This window comes from Dunckerocampus dactyliophorus, chromosome 12 (assembly GCF_027744805.1).
Source record: "Dunckerocampus dactyliophorus isolate RoL2022-P2 chromosome 12, RoL_Ddac_1.1, whole genome shotgun sequence".
Lineage (NCBI taxonomy): Eukaryota > Metazoa > Chordata > Actinopteri > Syngnathiformes > Syngnathidae > Dunckerocampus > Dunckerocampus dactyliophorus.
The window spans coordinates 11,997,327-12,012,930 of record NC_072830.1 but is presented as its reverse complement, the minus strand read 5'-3'; the positions used below and the strand labels follow the sequence as shown (position 1 = coordinate 12,012,930).

At 41.3% G+C, this 15,604-nt stretch overlaps 1 protein-coding gene across 14 annotated transcripts in view; it reads left to right on the top strand.

The window, feature by feature from the left end:
• The window catches only part of phldb1b (pleckstrin homology-like domain, family B, member 1b), a 116,054-nt gene that overhangs the window by 44,247 nt on the left and 56,203 nt on the right, over positions 1-15,604 (top strand). For 13 of the 14 annotated variants that reach the window (XM_054794375.1, XM_054794379.1, XM_054794388.1 and 10 more), the window contains one exon: positions 7,119-8,572. In XM_054794375.1, the coding sequence (XP_054650350.1) occupies positions 7,119-8,572 (1,454 nt within the window). Of the gene's footprint in view, positions 1-2,193; positions 4,513-7,118; positions 8,573-15,604 lie in introns of those variants that run through there. The other variant, XM_054794387.1, reaches the window with a different exon arrangement.

Sequence of the window (15,604 nt, the reverse complement as noted above, 5' to 3'; positions counted from 1 at the left end):
ACAATTGTAGTCCTGTGGGGAACACCTGTGGGGTCTGTGAATAGGTTAGCGCAGGGGTGTCAAACTCAATTGCACAGGGGGCCAAAACTCTAAGCTTACTTTAGGTTTTGGGTCGAATTAGACATTAGACCCCACCCACATGGACATTTTTTTTACATGGGAGTGGGGGAAATGTGCATTTTTTTGTGTCCATTCATTCCTGCTTGAGACTTCTAATTTCCGATAGTATGCGGATATACAGCTATGGTTGCTTTGGTGTAGTTGTTGGTTTCAATAAAGTGATTGTTGATTGAGCGCCTCTTTGTCATTCTCTCAATGTCCGGCAAAAGCTACAGTATTTTATATCAACACAAAAACATCATCCGTGAGATGTGTTACAGAAAAGGTGTAATAGTTTAAGTGCCGCCGCTTTTAGTCATGTACAGTTCAATTATTTTTCTTTTGGTCTGAATCTGGCACACTTATTAAGAATGGTTGTGAATTTCGTGCTATATTCAATATTGTTTCCACTTTTAAAATAAAAATGCCAGAGGAGTAGTTTATACCGGAGGAATCACTTACTTACGCAGATCGCTGTAAGCATTGTTTCATAAGGTCCATGAGGCGGGTCAACTCAATGCTAATTTCCGAACAGTTCGGCGGACAAGTTGAAATTGCAGCGTGGGCCGCATTTGGCCCCCGAGCCTGAGTTTGACCAGTTGTACAGCGTGTGTTAGTTAGTTAGTTAGTTAGTGTGTTGTACAGCATGGGCCAGAGCATGCTAGTTAACAAGTTTGTCTAGCAGTAAACCAGTAAGCCAATTCGTCATTTCTTCAATAGACGTTGGGCTTGTAAAGACATCTGCTGCCCAAGTTGACAATACATTGTTTGTGCAAGGTGACACCAAAGCACATCTGAGCCTTGTTATTTCCGCCATGAAATTAACATTGAAATGAATGATTAAATATTGATTCTTTTTTTATAATTTCCGTCACTTCTTCCGGGTCTGCAAGAGGCCGAGCAAGTGACGCCAGAGCCGAACAGTCCCAACCGGAACTTCTGCTCCACTACAACGCACTTCTTGGTCAATTTCAGTTGTTTGTTTTATCCATCCATCCATTTTCTATGATGCTTATCCTCACTAGGGTCACGAGGATATGCTGGAGCCTATCCCAGCTGGCTTAGGGCGAGAGGCGGGGTGCACCCTGGACTAGTCGCCGGCCAAACACAGGGCACATATAGACAAACAACCATTCATACTCACATTCACACCTATGGATAATTTAGAGTCGCCAATTAGCCTAACATGTATGTTTTTGGAATGTGGGATTAAACCAGAGTACCCGGAGAAAACCCATGCATGCATGGGGAGAACGTACAAACTCCACGCAGACATTGTTTGTTATATATTTATTTATATTATGCCCGCTCGTGTTGAAGAATTTTGTTGGAACACTCGAGGAGACGGTGTAAGCTTGTTCACATTTCTAAAAGACACCATTCGCCTTGTCAGATGCGTCTGCAAATTTTGTGGGACAAATGTTTCCATACCGCTCCGCAGATGGAAATGTCAAAAACCCCACAACACATTGGACCGTGGAAAAGCGTGCCAAGGTGGCAGTAAGTCAATCTACATTTCTTCTGGTAATATTCTCCATAGTAGGCAGCCTAGTGCTCATGCAGTGCTGCTACTTCCTATCTGGCTTGTTCTGACGTACTAGCTCGGCGGCTCGTGTGCTATTTGTTGTAGCGTGTAACAATAAATCCAAATGGTCGTCTTTCATTGCAGCGTCACTATGAATCTTAGAATAATAATAATACAGCTTTTCATGCTAAATTGCTTGCTAAACAACAATGTTTATCGTCTTCAGCTTTGTGTAGTGTGTGTGTAGCTGTCAGTGGCTATCACTGCCAGTTAAACATATCGTATTCATTATTGTTGAATATGTTACTTTCTTGGTGTGCATTCATGGCTGTGCTTGTTTGCACCTGGTTGCCGGTGTCAGCCGTAAGTGTGCTAGACCTGAATTGCTTGCAGTCACTCGTCTTTCTAGTCTTATCATGCTTATAGAGTGCAGAAAGCTACCAATGTGGTCACCCTGTTGAAAGTGCTTCTCGTGCTGCTCCAGCTTGTTAATGTCGTCCTTTTAAATGCAGTCGTCATTGCTTGAAAGGCGCTCAGCCAAGAGCCGCTGCCAAAAAGTATGCATGTTTTATGTGCATCTCATTCCTCAGCGTCTCTAGGCAGACTTTTCAGCTGGAAGCAGATCTTTTCTTAGCTGTCCCTACTGGCAGGGTCTGAGTAGCTTGTTATTTCCGGCGGCTGCCACTTTGGAGTAAGTGTAGCATCCACACACACACTTCCTGATCCAATAATGAGAGCCTTCCGTTGTTTTCCTTAATGATACATTCCTAGCTTGCATGGCGATTAAGACTGAGAGGACCACTCCCAGAATCATCCTGCATATCTGTCATCTGTTTATAAAAGACGTTGTCTGCGCATGCACAACTATTATGTTGGGCAAGCCATTTCAACTTCATTACATAAAAATGTCAGACTTAGAAAATGAGTACACAGTAGGCGTGTAACAGTATGCCATCATCACGGTTGGAGTGAAGTTCTTGTACTTGTGTACTTGGTGCTGCTCTCTTGCCTCTTTCATCCTGGGCGTCTTCTACAAAGCTCCAGAGAGAATCTCTGAACGTGCGTACAGTGGAGCATCTGAGAAAGTGTACGCAAGTATACACTGTATGTATAAAGATCATGTGAGTATAAATAATTATCAGGTTGATATGAGGGAATTATGACATCATAGCGATATATCCAATTAACATTAACAACATTGAAAAGTGATAACTCCGATAACCGATAATATAAAAAAAATTATGCAAGATTACCCCTATTGTGCGGGTGACCAAATCAAGCGCTCCTTTTTTTTCTTTCCTGTGACATAATGGCTTATCGTGACTTCTCCTGAGCTCACCTGCAAACAAGAGGATGACATTTCACATGCTATTTGTACCAAATGCTCTGCAATGAGGGGGGGGGAGACCGCATCGATCACACAAAAAACCTTATCAACCACCTGAAACACCACTTCGCTACCATGCTTGAAGCTTGTTGTGCCGCAATGTTTGAAAAGTGCAAAAGGTTTGCCAGAAACCTCCGTGGCGTCACATCAGCTGCTCTGTGCCCGAATACAGTGCACCGTGCTGGACCACGCCAGATGGCTCCTCCCGCTCTGTATTCTGGTACTCCTGACCTTCGTAGTGTCACACTGGCCGATTGGCACATTTGTCCGAATATAGTGCACTTTGCTGGGCCACAGCAGGTGGTAGTGATGTGGTAGTAGTAATGTCATGATATTTGATTAGGACAAATCAGCAGGTACAGTTGGTCAAATCCTAATTTGATCCAGTCCTTCTTGTCTCCAGGTGTGCACAAACCACATCCATCCATCCATTTCCTATGCCGCTTATCCTCACTTGGGTCGCGAGTATCCTGGAGCCTATCCCAACAGACTTTGAGCGAGAGGCAGGGTACACCCTGGACTGGACGCCAGTCAATCGCAGGGCACATGTAGACAAACAACCATTCACTCTCACATTCATGCACAGACTACATTTTTTAAAAAGTCCGTATAAAAAAAGTTATCGGTTATTGGTATCATATCGGTATTGAAAAGCAGAAAGTTATCGGTATCGGTTTGGGATAAGCCAAAAAAAGATATGCCGCATCTCTAATAAATACAGTAAGTATAATAAATAAACTAGTCAAAGCACACGTGGAATGGAGCTGTTGTACTCATGGTGACATGTTGGGTTAGCATATTTGGAGTGATAGTAACACAAATGCACTGAACTGTACATTCAATTGAGTGTGTAACAGTACTTCCTATCCTTTTCTATGCACCACACCCCCAGAACACCTTTAATATGTTCATAAGTTACATTTAAGAATGCAAAGTAATATTTTAATATAATAATAATTTCCACCGTAATACCTTTTTCTTTAAATTATTTAAATGGTGACAGACTTAGTAAGATTGTATTAATAACTGTTGTACACGAAGATGACAAGCCTGGCTGCAGACAGGAAGCGCGTTGTCCGAATGACCGGAAATGTGGCCGATGTACCTTCAAACTAAAGGCAAATGCGCATTAATATTTCACTTCTGCAGCATCACTGTGGATAATAACAGAAGGGTTTGATTAGTGGTGGATTTAGAGTCAGTCATTCTGGGCGCTCTATGACACCGCAAAGTATTTACCATTTTGAAACAGGGCAGGAGTTTATATTGAAGGCTTGAACCGGAAAAGAGCCCTAAAACACCTTGACGACAGTGGTAACATAACCACCGCCGGTACCGAGCAAAAGCCAAGACCCATTTAAATGTCGGTACCGACGAACCACGCCGCCGTGCTGGGTGTGTGGAGTCAGCCGTTACCGGACTCAATGAGTGTCAGTCAGAGCCGTTCTGTCTAGAAGATATTTGTCAAAGATGAACGATGCTAAAGCTAACCGTGTTTGACGTGAGTAGCCTTCTGTCACAGACACTACCTTACTAAAATAATGCTTCTCCCTCCTGATGTACCCCATTTAATGTTCTACATTTGATGCCGACGTGTAGCTGTTGTCATATTTACCTTAACTAAGCAGTCATATTGTGAGAAACGCGCAGCTTTATTGGTAACTAAGCCAATGTGTGGAATAATTGCCTGATTTCCTGATGAAGTTTGGCATGTAGCAGTTTAAGCTCCCTATCCATTACGGTACTTCTCTGGCTGCCCCTTAGCTCACAGCTCTTTCTTTACTTTGCTTTCTCCACTATCTTTCTGTCTCTTTATCTAATTTGCTTTGATTTGTATTTTAATTATCCTTGTGTCTGGACCCAGTCGTGATTAAAAGCGGTTGATGTTAATTGTGATGTGCTTTATTGTGAATGAATGAGGGAATCTCACCGGAAGTTGCAAGCTAATTTATTATTTGTGCTTCTATATTTGACATGTTTTCTTTTGAGAAGTGCTAGAAACAGTGGAGTTAAGAAATGTTTTATTTCTTTTGTGTTTGACACTATTCTACTTGGGATTTTTGTTGTAAGTTAGTTTACTGAGAAACTGCATCTAAAACTAGGGGTGTCCACAGGGTGGCCCGGGGGCCATTTGTGGCTGGCAGCTCGGTTTCATTTTTGTTATTGACCCCTGGAACATTGTACATAAAGTAAAACATGAAATAGTTTTTTTTTTTTACTCCTATATTTATTTACTTATTCATTTATCTTGAATCTCAATTTTTAATTATTTATTTTCTATTAATTAATTTTATTGATTTTTATTTTTACATTTTTTAAACTCTTTAAAAATAATTTCTCTCTTTTGTCTTTTTGGTTGTATTTCATCTCTCTTTTAAAAAAAAAAAAATATTGGGTGGCAGGTTATTATTTGCTTTGTGCATGGCGGTATCTGTTTGAAAATGTACCATATGAATGAATTTCAATATTTGTGATTTTATGAATACAGTTCAAAAAATGTTATTAGCGTGTGTTATTAGTCAGGGTGTCACAGTATCTCGTGTCACAAGATTTCACGATATTAAAACATGACAATATTTGTTGTTAAGAACAAAAATGTCTTGTGGGCACTAGGCCTAGGATGATAATAAATTAATTAATTCATCAGACAATAAATTCAAATGAACTGGATAATTTTGTTGGCCTCAATATATTGCCATATGTATGCTTGTCTGTTTTCCTCATCTCTCGCCTTCAAACAGGCAGGAAAAGGATTCACTCTGTGCATTGGTCTCAGCACCTTGGCACGTTTGTTCCATAGAAGAACTGCATGAACGTCATGAGCCCTTTTGAAAATCTACAGTCTCTTTGTCTCTGTGGGTGGAGGCAGGGCTGCTAGCGTGCACACAGAGTGCAGAAGAGGTGTAACATACTGTAGTAGAAATTTAATTAGTAGATTGCAATATAGTGTTGTATATTTTTTAATTGTACTTTTCCGAAACTATCACTGACATAATTTTTCAACTTTGCTTAAATACAGTATGTTCTCTATTGTTTGTTATTCTGTGTTACATTGTTCGTTTTTTGGAAAGCTAACTTTAAATTAGATGGCGGGAAACACGGCGGAAAATTTTTCCCGATAGCCGTCTCGGAAAGGTAGAGTTTCCGGAAGTGACGTTGGCGTAGGGACGGCTGTCATCTTAGCAGACTTTGTTTGGTATATTTTTCATCAAAATAGTAGTCATGCCAAAACATTGTGTTGCCGCTGGCTGTTCAGTGTCCGAGTGATACTGTAAGTTTGTTTTCTTTTCCCAGAGAGAAAGGTTTAGACTACAATGAACAAATTACGATAGCCACCCGTTCTGTGGCCGCCGAGGAAAGTGCAATGTTGTAAGCGGACACATGCTGCGAGCAGACCAGGGTGCGGCTGTGGATGTCAGGAGAACATTCGTGTTATAAAACTTACTTTCACAGCGATATGTTGTGGGGGGTTAGCCATAAGAAAGGCTCCAAAGAGGCCTTTACGCTTATTAAGAAGTCGATTTGAAGCAATAATTGAAGGATAAGCAATTCCAACTCCGCACTTATCATTTTGTGTTTGAAGCCGACCAATCTCATCTCCACGTCTTTGTCATCGGACACCTCAGCATCAGACATATGGTCTCATCGTCGGTGGTTCCAATAAATTCGGCTTAATACCATGTTCTGCAACTTCTCTATTTCATCTCCAGATGTTTCTTCTTCCTCAAAAACTAATGACACATTGCTCAAATCTTTGCTATGATCACTGTAAACATCTTCTATCTTGTCCATTCTCTCATGTTTGTTTATTCTGGCTGTGCCTTTGCCGACGTCACTTGAGAAACGCCCCTTGTCTAAGAGCGGCTCATGCAAAAATTAATTTTTTACTAATTTAGCATTTGCTTTCAAAAAAATGAACACCACAGAACATGATTGCAAACAATATAGAACATATTTAAGCAAAGCTGAAAATCATGTCAGTGATCCTTTTAAAAGTGATGTTAAAATCTCATCTTGTCACTCAATCTCGTGTATCGTCCAGTCTGGTGACACCCCTGGTTCTTATGTATTATCACAACTGTGCTTTTTTTTTCTTGATTTTTTTAGACACTGAGAGCTTGGTCAATGGGAATCATCCAACCCTCCCAGCACAGTCTTCCCAAGACCTAGGTGAGACGCTTGAATCAGAGCACAGTGCGATTGTCAGCTCTATCGAGAAGGACCTCCAGGACATCATGGACTCCTTAGCTATGGATGACCCTCAACCTTGCCCCTCTGAGGACAAAAAGCCCCCTGGGGGACAGCCTGTGACTCATTCACCCTTGTTGCCAATGGTCAATGGTGGGGGGAGGTATTTGCTGTCTCCCCCTACGAGTCCAGGGGCCATGTCGGTGGGATCCAGCTATGACAATACATCGCCACCCTTCTCTCCTCTCTCCTCCCCTTCAGCTGCAAGCAGTGGGAGCTTTACTAGCCCATCCCCTGGTGGAGCACCCCAGGACCCCATTTCTTCTCTGCCACCAGTGCCTGCACGCTCCTCTAGCTATAACTTCACCAGCCAGCCGCCACCTGTACCACAGCCACGGACCACCCCATCCAACTCCAGCAGTGCCACTGTGGGTCAAAAGGTACCAGAAAGCCCCAGGTTGCAAAGGAACATCTTAGGAGATGGTCCCCCTAGCCCTATGCCTAGTCGCAGAGGATTATGCCAAGATGTGTGTGAAGGTTCCAGACAGACTCCTCTTTTGTCTTCAAATGAATCTCTCAGTAGCAGAAATCTAGTGCCAAATAGCCTCACTTCCAAGATCCTGACATGTCCTTCATCCTTGTCTGCTGGTGTGAGGACCAAGATGACCACTGTGCTCCATGAAAGGCCTGCGAGCCCTTTTAGAGAGCAGACACCATTAGCTGATCGCTCCGTCTCCTCAAGCCCATCCAGGCAACTTTCCCACCCTACTAAGACCTTTCAGCCTCCTCTTGATCCAATTGTCCATATCATCCAAGGATCCCCATGCCAGCAACCTGCAAGCCCCTGCATGACCAGGAGAAACCTAGAACTGAATGGCGGAGGGGGTAATATGAGAGAACTTCCACCTCTAAGTCCCTCCATTGCTCGGAGAGGCATCCCAGTACTCCCAGTGTCACTCCCAGGAACGGGAGCTGCCTTGAAGGCCCCGGATAGCCCTTCATGCTTACGTAAGCCGGTTCCCGAGAGTCTGAGGCTTCATCGCAAGACTGGAACTACGCCCGAAGACTTGACTGGCAGCAAGGGAATGCGAGCTCGTAGTCCCTCACCCACTTCTCTGATGGTGGAAGCTGGTGCGGGATTCCAAAAGGCCACCTTTGGCAACTCCCTCTCGCCTGCCTACAGTCTGGGTTCTCTTCCAGGCTCATCTCCCATGGCCAGTCCCCGATGCAACAGGAAGATCTCAACAGGACGACCGGTAATGAGGGAGAGGAAGAACAGCATCACAGAGATCAGCGACAATGAGGACGAGCTGCTGGAATACCATCGACGACAGAGGGAGGAGCGACTTCGAGAGCAGGAAATGGAGAGACTGGTGAGTCACATACTGTATTTATTAAGTGCATACTTTAGCAATGTGCAACTTTAGGGCATGATGTTTTTTCACATTCTTGACATGATTGAGTATTTAGCTTAGATGTTATTTAGGAACCGTGTTGATACATCCTGGTTGTCATGTCTATTGTAGCATGGCTTGCGACAGGCGAAACCAATGCGGGAGAAAGTCGCATTTAAATGTGGTCTCTGGTCTTTCCTTTCTGCAGGCTTCCCAGCTTCTCTAGTCTGTAGACTATGCTATATTACTCCAGCAATATTTAGAGTATATAATTATTATTTTTTTTTTCAAAACCGATCTTGATAACTTTGTGTTTCTCAAATTTAGATTTAAGTGTAGTTTTTGCACACCTGTAGGTAAGGACTGAAACAAATTAGGATTTGACCAACTGTACCTGTTGATTTGTCCTAATCAAATATCATGACATTACTACTACCATATCATTACTATCAGGAGAACCAGAGCATAGAGCGAAGGGAGACACCTGCTGTGGCCCAGCAAAGTGCACTATATTTGGACACATGCTCCTAGAGTCGGTGCGACGCCACAGAGGTCTCTGGCAAACCTTTTTTTGCACTTTTCAAACACCTCGGCGCTGGCATTTCAGGTGGCTGATAAGGTTTTTTTGTATGCTCGATGGGCTTTTCCCCCTCATCACGGAGCATTTGGTACAACCAGCATGCAAAATGTCTTCCTCTGAAAGTGAATGTTTGTTTACAAGTGAGCTCGAGGGAAGGTACGCCAGGATGTTAACATCACAGGCGGGAGAAAAAAAAGGAGCGCTTGGTTTGTTCACCTGCACAGTATGGGTAATCTCACCTCATTTTGATGAGTCATCACTGCGCTCTTGGGGTAATGTTGGTTGGCCGACCACTCCTGGGAAAGTTCACCACTGTTCCATATTTTCACCATTTGTACATAATGTCTCTCACTGTGGTTCCCAAAGCTTTGGAAATGCCTTTAGAACCTTTTCCAGAGTGATAGATCTCAGTTAATCTCATTTAAAGGGATAGTTTGGATTTTTTTTACATGAAGTTGTATGACATCCCCATCAGCAGTGTAGTGTATCCACAGTGACTTACCCCCCACTTTGTTCCATGAGCGGACTTCTTCTCGGATTTCCGTGCGGAGGAACGTAGTGCCGGCTAGTTCCACAGTGTTTACAGATGAAGATTGCTGCGATGTGAGAGTCTCCCGTCGCAGCAGTCTCCATCCACGCATGTAACACACACACAACAATGGACAGGCGAGAGCGCGTAGTGATAGGAACGAAGAGGAAATAATTCTGAGCGACTGGGAGGTCTGACTTTTTTTTTAGAAATGGTTTTGTTATGCAAATGTATTACTTGTGCTTAGTTTAAACCTGATTCCATATTTTGTATTGATCATCGTACAGTATTATTCATTAGTGGTGAGTACCTTTACATCTTATACCTTTAAACATGTTTGTGTGTGAGGCATATTTCGGGCCAAAACCTGGATTGGGCTTCTCCAGTATGCATTTAGCGTAATCCAGGCTTTGTTAGAGTGGTAAAAATAGGCATTTTTATTACTTGTGTTTTGTCTCTATTAGCAGAAAGCAGACAAAAGTGCAGTTGTAATCTTTAACTTGACCACCAGGCTAAAGGCTACTGTGTCTGTCCATCAACCATCTTGCATTATCCTTCATTAGTGGTGAGTACCTATATATTGTATAATGCCTTGTATATATTACCATTACAGCCCTTAATCTTGGATTATGCCTCCCATCCTTCAATTTTTAAGTATGCACACATCTGTAGAAAAAGTTTGGACAGCCCTGCTCTACACTCATCATCACTCTTATTTTATCACTGTAAGGTTAGCAACGTTGCACTGGTCCAGGAGCAGACCCTCAAAGCAGAATGTACAGTCCATATGATGATGAAAGAGTTCATGCCAAGTGGAGATGGACAACCAGCGAGTAGATACTGTAGATCTAGTGAAATAACACAACATGTGCGCTGAAGAAGCTGTATGTTATGTTGTTCTAACGCAGACGCTTGCAGCGAGAGGCGCTGCAAGGCCCGTAATTTGTCACTGTTGACTCATTGTCGAGAGAAATTTTCTAGCCCAGAGCGTATGCACTGAAGTCATTTCACACATAGCTTGCTACTCGATACACAACTAATTACCAAAAAACAAGTTAGATGAAGAGAATTTAAGAAAAACAGGCGTTATTGTGAAATCAGTGAGGTTACACAGCTCAGACTGCTGGGGAACTCCTGCGAACATTAGCAAGCCACAACAGCGAGTTACGCAAAATGTTCTGAACCGTTGGACATTCAAGAGTTTACATGTAAAGGATGTACAATTACACACACACACACACACACTTTTTGTGTGTAGCAAAAATGGCTTGATATTTCACCTTTATAAATATTTCACATGTCTAGGTTTCACATGTGTTGTTGATGCTCCACTTGCAATGACTGCAAAAGACTTGCCCACTAGAGGGGGCTGTCTGCCTGTGCATGCACGCACCAATTTCTAACTACTGTAAACTAAATAAGCCACGCTATTTACAGCAGGTTTGCGCACACCTTTTCAGCCCCTCAGCTACGTTTAAAATGCCCAAGTCCCAAAGATCTACTATAAACATAGAAAATGTATTTATAAATACATAAATGTGTAATATACACTGCTCAAAAAAATAAAGGTAACACTCAATTCACACTAAGTCAAAACTGCTGCAAACTGCAAACTCCACAGATTAATAATCAATTTCACATGCTGTTGAGCAAATGGAATAGACAACATGTGGTGTGTTTTCCACTGTGACTTCAAATTCAGACGTCCATGGGTTAATACAGTTGATTTCCATTGATCATTTTTGTGATTTTGTTGTTAGCCCATTCAAATCTATAAAGACCAAATAAGAATGTTCCATTAATTCAGATCTAGGACATGTGATTTTAGTGTTCCCTTTGTTTTGGAGCAGTATATTTACAATGAGTATTTATATACATTGTACATATATATCAGGAGTTCACACTGTTTTTCAGCATGCCAGTTACAAGTCGACATGATCCATCTCTTATTATAAAATATAACATATATATATTTCACATTCACAGTTTCAAAATTTACAGGTAATCAAGGAGAAGAAGAAGGTAGTTGATATCATTCAATAAATCACAATTCAATTCAATATGGTACCGGTAATATGTCAGTCAAAGTAGCTACGTAGCGTTTAGAGCTTAATGTCAGCTGACTGATGTCATATGACATATACAAAGGGACGTTTATGCGATCGACCCACACTACCTTTGCAATCGACCGGTAGTTCGCCATCGCCATAATGGGCACCCCTGATTCACAGCTACTTGTGTATTCTTATATGAATAGTGTTTTAAAGTTGGGGATTGTAGAAATATGTGGAGATGGTTTATTTGGTTCTGACATACTTAAAAAGTTAAATGAAAGAACATCACATGTTTAAATGTACATAATTTTAATCCTAACCCCTTCTCCATGTCTGTTAGGGTCAATTCATTCACACCATGTATTTAACATGTAACAATCATTCCTATCTTATAATACTGCGTTCACTTCTTATGTGACCATTTGCTAATAGGGAGAGAAAGGAATGGACAAAGGGCTTCTCAAAGCACTCACAGAGGGCTCAGTCTTGTTTGTTACTTTTTGTCTCTCCCACAGCGTTATCTTCCTTCTTACAGCTTCCTTTTCAATTCCAGCATCATGGCCGAATATGCAAATAGAAATCATTTAGTGACTTTTAGGAGAGCCATCTGGTGGCATGTTGATAGCAGTGCATTGAGCGGAGGCTAGAGCAGGGAGCGGAGCATGATTTATCTGCTATCCTTGCAGAACAAAAGCCAGATCTTCTCAGAAACGTGGCAGCACTCATAAAGGTTATTGATTCCTTGCTGATGAGCTGAAAGCTCTTGTAGTTGTTGCACAGTGATTTGATGGAAAGTAGGCTGTGGGTGTTGCTGGATGCTGTGCTAACAAGAATTAGCAGATCAAAGTTCCTTTGTCACCTGCCCAACAGTCTGTTGATCCAACATCCACAAATCAGGAGTTTGTAGGGTGAACTCACACTAGACTGTTTGTACCGTGATGGACTTTGGTGGGATTCTCTCTCCTTCCTCCCTCCTCTCCCTCGCTCTCCCTCTCCTGGCCCCCGCCAGCCTACCTCCACACTGATCATTCCTTTTATTTCTTGTACCACCACTTCTATTCTCTTTGTGGATTATTTCTAACCTTTCTGATTATTTTGTGCAAGGTTACATTAATTACTTGTAAGAGGAACCATCGCATGACCTAAATGACACTGTATTTTCCAGAGTATCAGCTGCACTTTTTTTCATTTTTTGGCCCAGCGGCGGCAATCATTCATCGAGTTGAGCTTGTTGTGATGCAGTTAGGCACACAAATTGAATGTAACAAAAGCTGGCGACCAGTCCAGGGTGACCTCGCCTGTCGCCCGAAGTCAGCTGGGTAGGCTCCAGCATGCCCCTGTGACACTAATGAGGGGAAGTGGCATAGAAAATGGATGGATGGATGGAAAACACACTGGATGCTTTTTGTTACACAATACTTTCTAATAAGCTTCTGTCTGTAAGTAATGTACAAGCTGTGTGGATTGAGAAATGTGTTTTTTTAGACAGCAGTGTTGTTTCATTAGGACATTAATTATGTCCAGCATAGAAACTGTAGCTGCTGCATCAGCCACAGACTGACTAAATACACACGTATGATTTTCACTCTATTTTCATTCATTTGTGAATGCAAATATGAAGTTTTGCTGTTAAAATATGTTTCTTTGATATGTTTCTACACACTAGGGTGCATCCAGGCATCATATCACAGAGTAAAAGCATCTTCTTCCACAGCATTCTAACATTTATTAAACAGCTAAGGTTTTATAGTATACATATCCATATACTTCAAAAAGTGTGACTTATTTTAGCTTGTGTAGCTTACGTTTGTGTCCTTGTTGGTGTAACCATTGCCCCCTCCCTCTGGGTTGCTCTTCTTCTCTTGTGAATATAAGGTGTTTAGGTGCCAGTCCTTTTTAAAAAAACAAAAAAAAAAGAAAAAAGAGCAGGCTGTGATGATAGCATTTTTTCACTAATGCCACTTACGTCCAGAAAATACAGTACACACACAAATGTAATTGTGGGTGTGAGCGAGTGCACTGTGGGTTTGCCTTCTGCAATCTTTTGAGTCTACCCTATGTATTTGATCTAAATTATGTGGGTGAATATGGCTGGAGTGATGAATTGATGGATGGATGGAATAATGGATGGATGGGTCGGTGGGTGAGAGCTTTCAGTTGAATGTGGGTGCTAAAGAAAGAAATAGTGTAAGAGGAGATCTGCAGTGCATGTCCAGTGAAAACATGAATGCTGTACATCTAACCGGATGTTGGATGTACAGCATGAAGTGTTTTTGCTGAGGAATGTTGGATGAAGTGTTTTTGCTGAGGAATGATCTCATTGCAAAGAATATTCCATGTTGAAATTCTCTTTGGAGGATAGCATTGAATTCTTTCATATATTATTATTTGTTAGTAGTATTGTACTTCATCATATTTGTGTGTTTATCAGTAGAGTGGCATTGATGTAAACATGATTGATAGTTAGATGTTGCCAATGAAAAGCCGAGTGTGCTATTTTGTGCTCTTTTCATCCAGAAGGAGCAGCTGGTGTTTTGTAGCAGGTACCGTACGCCGACTGTGTAGCTTCAAGCTGCATTAAATATGAATGACTGCATGGTGAGGATACCCCATACATTACTGCATACATTACCCCATACATAACTGCATTATACTGTAGTAGTTATGTGTAACAGCAAAGCAACTGTTTCACCTCTTGCTTCAAAAACATCACTCACAGTTTAGATAGGGACTACAGCAGTGGCTGTAAATATTTCATATTTATGAACATTTCATGTTTACAGCAAATTGTTGGACTTGCAAGCTGATGTAACTGCATGCACACATACTACAAGTACTATCCACACCAATCATCAAGGAGGAAGGCTTCATATTTCCCCAGCAGTGAAAATTACAATCACTTCCTTTAAATGTACACAGTATTACCTTTAAGGCAAGATAATCATGCAATTAAGATATTGTTACTAATAACATGACATCAAAAAATCTGCCAAAAAGGCAAAATACTTGCATGTACAGTATGTTACATTCTGTTGCGTCATATGATGATGAAAAACATTTATATATGTATTATCAACAATTGTACATCTTGGATATGTTCCATAATGTTGAAGTATTCAAGGTAGGGTTGCAAATCTCTTTGTGTTAGACGATTCAACACGATACACGTGTTACAGTACAATTGGAAAAACGATATATTTTAAAAACAGAGCGATTCGATGCAGTGTACAAACGATACAATTCGATACGATACTATTCAATACGATATTTAATCTACGGTTACATTTGTTGACATAGACATTAATCTTCCATTATAAAATAAAGAAGCCAATTGTATAAAAATATAATTTTTATAGTATTTTCAAATGTGTAAAAGAGTACATCATATCACCAAACATGCTGTAAGGCAGGGGTCCCCAACCATCGGGCAAACTTTGAGGCGCAATGATAAAAAAAACACTTAAACAAAGGAGAAGAATTTGTAAATAATTACATCAAATTTTATGTAAATGGGTATCAATTTTGCAAATATGGACCATTATTTTATTTAAAAATAATATACAGTTAGAAATCCTACAGTTTTGCATGTGTATGTTTGTTGCACAGGCTCTCGCGTTGTTTAAGCGACGGACTGTCAGCCGGTTGCTAGTCTTGTGATACGTGGTGCATGTCTCTACAATCCATTCATCTAAGTATTTATTGGTGATTCTTATCCATCCAGGAGACTGCAACCGATGCAGCCGCATCTCTCGCTTGTCAAACCAGATATCCGCTCGCATCAGATTATCGTCCACAACCCTGATTTAAAGGGTCCCTGACATGATACATCAACTTTGCTTAAATATGTT